Source organism: Phragmites australis, chromosome 7 (assembly GCF_958298935.1).
Source record: "Phragmites australis chromosome 7, lpPhrAust1.1, whole genome shotgun sequence".
NCBI lineage: Eukaryota > Viridiplantae > Streptophyta > Magnoliopsida > Poales > Poaceae > Phragmites > Phragmites australis.
In genome coordinates, this window is record NC_084927.1 from 13016426 (window position 1) to 13020951 (window position 4526).

Here is a 4526-nt window from a genome sequence, read left to right on the forward strand (position 1 = left end):
ATATGCTACAAATATACTTTTTAGCGGTGAAAATCAAACTAGGAGTGACTTCTGGGTGTGTTTTAGTAAATTTTACCAATTTTCTAACCATACGAATGGAGAATAACACCTTAGATTTGATCTGACTTCGTAATGGTTAAAATTCGGGTGTTATTGAGGATTCTAACACCCCAAGTTTTCTATTTGTACAAACACTACTTGAAAATTACACAAAAAATGACTATAACTCCAGTATAAACTAACTATAATTGGAAGTATAAATAAAAATTTAGGAGGGTCTGAAAACACATGAATTTCTTGCCTCAAATCCTAACACCCTTGACAACGAATAATGACGAAATCCGATGGCTACCTACAAAATCTGGTGTTGGAGCCCAAAAAACACTTTGGTTGAAATATAGAATTCTCGGCTCCAAGAGACCAAAACTATTCCATCCCGTGCTCGATTCACAATATTTTCTTTTTGTCGTCATATTTTCTTCATACTAAAATTATTGTGGCATCTTGATAGATATATTTTGTTGTGTCCTACACATTCTTTCAATCATTCCATCGTGTATATAAGGTGTTGGTAGGCACTGGGTATGGCCAAGGACTAGTAGTACAAGACAAGCTTTAAGTTGTTGTGAAGTTAACTAGCAGCATGTCGCTTAGACTCTTGGCCGAAGTGAGTCCTCAGGACTTGCTCGTAGCTCTTTCCGAGCTCCAAAACCACCTGCTCGGTTACGTTAAGTCCATGGCGCTCAAGTGCGCCGTGGATCTCGGCATCCCAGACGCCATCCACCGCCGTGGTGGTGCCGCCACCCTCGCCAACATCGCGACAGACACTGCCGTACATCCGGCCAAGGTGCCCGACCTCCAGCGCGTGATGGAACTGCTCAGCACTTCCGGCATCTTCAGCACCACTGCCGGAGAAGACAGCGGTGAATCCGGTGCCGTCGTGTACGGGCTAACCACGGCGTGCCGCTTCCTCGTCGGCTGGCGCAACCTGTCCCCTATTGTGCCGTTCTTCGTGAGCCCTCTCATCGTCTCCTCCTTCTTCAGCATGGGCGACTGGTTCAGGAGCGAGCCGGCGGCCGCCGGGTCCCTCTTCGAGCTCGCACACGGCTGCTCCCAGTGGGAGATGGCGAGCAAGGATGCCGCGTTGAACAGCGTCCTGAACGACTCCATGGTCGCTGATAGCGAGCTCTTCCTCGAGGTCATTATTTTGGACAAGGGCCGCATCTTTCGCGGGCTGAGCTCGCTGGTCGACGTCGGCGGCGGCAATGGTGCTGGCACGCAGGTCATCGCGAGGGCGTTCCCACGCATCAAATGCACCGTGCTGGACCTTCCTCACGTGGTAGGCCAGGTCACCGCTGGTGACGGCAAACTGCATTTCATCGCCGGCGACATGTTTGAGTCCATTCCACCTGCAGATGCTGTCTTACTCAAGGTATCAATATCACTAATTGCATACTTACTCCCTCAAAACACGTGGTTTTGGTCATCAACTATGTCCAAAATGAAACATTGTTTCCATTTAATATGTTTATAAACGGTAATAAAATTATATTATAATAAAAGCACCTTTTGAGCTATAATCTATGTATATGATTTTTAATGTATTAAATCTATGTATATTATAATGAAAGCACCATGCTCGACCATATATATACCGCTACTTAATGACATGATACAGCTACCAAACCTCATTTGTTGCATTAAATTAGGGGTAAAAGGTAAAAATGTCATAAGAACTAAGCTCTTATTTTCCTCCTGAACAAATATTGTGAAATGAGGGTCCCGAACTGAACAAATATTGTGAAACAAAGGGAGTAATTCTCATACAAAATTAGTATGCACATGGGGAAAAAAATAACTGGAAAAGAGCCACAAGTATTGCATATAATTAATACAGTTAAAATATGATCATATGCTAGTTCGTTGAAACAAAATGGCAGATCACAGTTGACTATAAATATAGTATTAAGGTTACGTGACACTCGTGGGACAACAAATTGAGGAGAGGCGGCGCAACGTGGGACGAGAAAAATATAGTATTAATCAAACTTAGTACAAAGTATATAGGAATGATACATGTGTGATGATCACATTTTTTGTTGTCAACATACTCTAAGTCCTCACAATTTTTTAACATACAATTTAGTATTTTAAGGGTTTTTTTAACTGAGAAGTAAGAACAACCACAAATCCATACATACGATTAGTACTCAGTTGCATTAGTTTCAGTTATCAATCCTGGTTGACTGAATGAACACTCGTCTTACATATATATTAGTTGGAACAGTCTAATTATTAAATATTTAGTGTAAAGGGGTTTAATTAAATAAAATAAAATATTGGAGGGGCACAAATTGACTGAATTAGATGTGACGGACTTCAATACGCACATAAATATTTCAAGGGGGAACAATCAACAAATTAGACTTTGGGAGCTTGATTGGATACTGAAATTGTTTAGGGCTTCTACCGCAATTTTTCTTTTTTTTTCCTTTCATTAAATTGTTTCTTTTTATTCTTCCTTCAAATGGTTTCTCCATATCTGTTTTAGAACATTTTGCATGAATGGGGTGATGATGATTGCGTCAAGATACTTAGACGTTGCAAGGAAGCTATCCCTGCTAGAAGTGCTGGAGGAAAGGTTATAATCATAGAGATGGTGAGAGGTTCAGCTCTGGGAGATAGCAGAATCAGCGAGATGGAAGCCTTACAGAACATGTTCATGATGTATGTCAACGGGGTGGAACGAGGCGAAAATGAGTGGAAAAAGATCTTTTCTGATGCTGGATTCAGCGATGATTACAAAATCATGCCGATATTGGGTCCCCTTTCAGTAATTGAGATCTACCCATGAATGCTCGGTGAACTATATACCGTACAATAGCTGACAATAAATTACACATACCTGAACTCCAATTTTCATTTGTATGTGCGTCTCAAGTGAACTCTACGTGTTGTCAATAAGCAGGCTACCTCGTTAACATGCTTCTGTTGTCATGTTTTTTCTCTGGCGGTAGTAAAAATATGATATCTGTGTGAGCCCATCGGGGATAGTTGTTTCCGGAATTTGGAACTGTATTTTATGAAACTATATATATCATGTTATGATGACTTGGTTTTATTTCTCCAAACCATAAAACATTTTCTTTTGATGGTATTTTGAAAATTGTTGTTGCTTTATTCTATCTAGCTAGTGTTGTTTCATAGCACGTTTCAGCAACTGTTTTATTGAATTAATTCCAGAAATAAACGCTAATACAAAGGCATAATTGCTGAATAGCAATATCACATACAAACATGAGCATTTTAACAATAGACATGTATGACCATAATCTACTCATGTTCACTAGGATATTAAGCATGGCAATTGACATAAAGAGGTGATATACCACATGAATCAAATTAGCAAGTGTTAAAACATATATGTTTCTCAATACGGGTTAGATCCTGTTTGTGATAGCTTTTCAACTGAGGAGCTTTTCTGATAAACTAGTTTTTATGAGAAACAACTATCTGGAGAATCTGCTGGCTAGAGCAGCTCACCGTTTGGCAACCCTGATTTTTTAGAGAGATTGTTCACTGAGTGTGTAATGACTAATATGCCCCTGTAGTATGATGACTTCGTCTATTTACTGATTAAATATGTATGGTTGTTTTCATTTATTTTTTACTTTTCTAAACCAAGGCTATTTATTTTTTATAAGAAAAACTCATGGACAAATGAGAATTTTTACTCTTACTTTTTGACAGTAACACAAGCCATTTGTTCTTGAGAAACAGGAACATTGCACTTCAATACTACTAGAGGGAACTTCACAATATTGAGATTTTTTTTACAAAATATCGAAACAATGAACACAACAATGGAGTGAAAACTTGAGGGTGTCGGTAAGATTGAAGTGGCCGAAAACAAGCCATGAACTAAGAGCTGTTCATTCATGTTGACCATTGATTTGCTACAAGTCATTGAAGTTCGTAACACCTCTGAAGTGCAAGAACAAATATTTATGTCAACAGCCCAATCCTAGGTCTGAATTTTTGTCCACATGAATAATCCAGGAAGAAAATGCATCATCAAGGACAAATACATGCTATTGTCATGTCATGTAACAATATATTCAGAAAAATTGCAGACAGCATGTTCAGAGAAAACATGTGGTATTTGTGCTTCTGACCAGACAGAACTTATTCAGCACCTCTGTTAAGATAGCCCTCTAACAATACCATTTCTTGACAAAATTTTGAGAGTTCGAATTACATTGAGGATGAAATGGGAGCAAGATATGAACTGCAAGCTCAGTTCCTGGACGGGCAGCAGAGATGAGCTCTGTTAAGATAGCCCTCTAACAATTCCACTTTGGGTTCCGTCTATGCACCATTTTCTTCAGTGGATATAATTGTCCAAGCTGCCCCAATCACACAGCTTCTCAATAGCACCGGTTTCCAATTTTTCCACAGCAATCACCATACACCTAACTGATCAGCCAAGCATCTTCCATTGCACACTTTGTGAATTGATTCATACA

At 39.5% G+C, this 4526-nt stretch overlaps 1 protein-coding gene across 1 annotated transcript; it reads left to right on the plus strand.

Moving 5' to 3' along the window:
* The first annotated feature begins 566 nt into the window (after positions 1 to 566).
* LOC133923993 (acetylserotonin O-methyltransferase 1-like) lies at positions 567 to 3139 on the plus strand. Its single transcript, XM_062369333.1, has 2 exons — positions 567 to 1432; positions 2552 to 3139. Exons 1-2 carry the CDS (start codon positions 644 to 646, stop codon positions 2852 to 2854), a joined length of 1092 nt encoding a protein of 363 aa, XP_062225317.1. The 5' UTR covers positions 567 to 643; the 3' UTR covers positions 2855 to 3139.
* The last annotated feature ends 1387 nt before the right edge of the window (positions 3140 to 4526 follow it).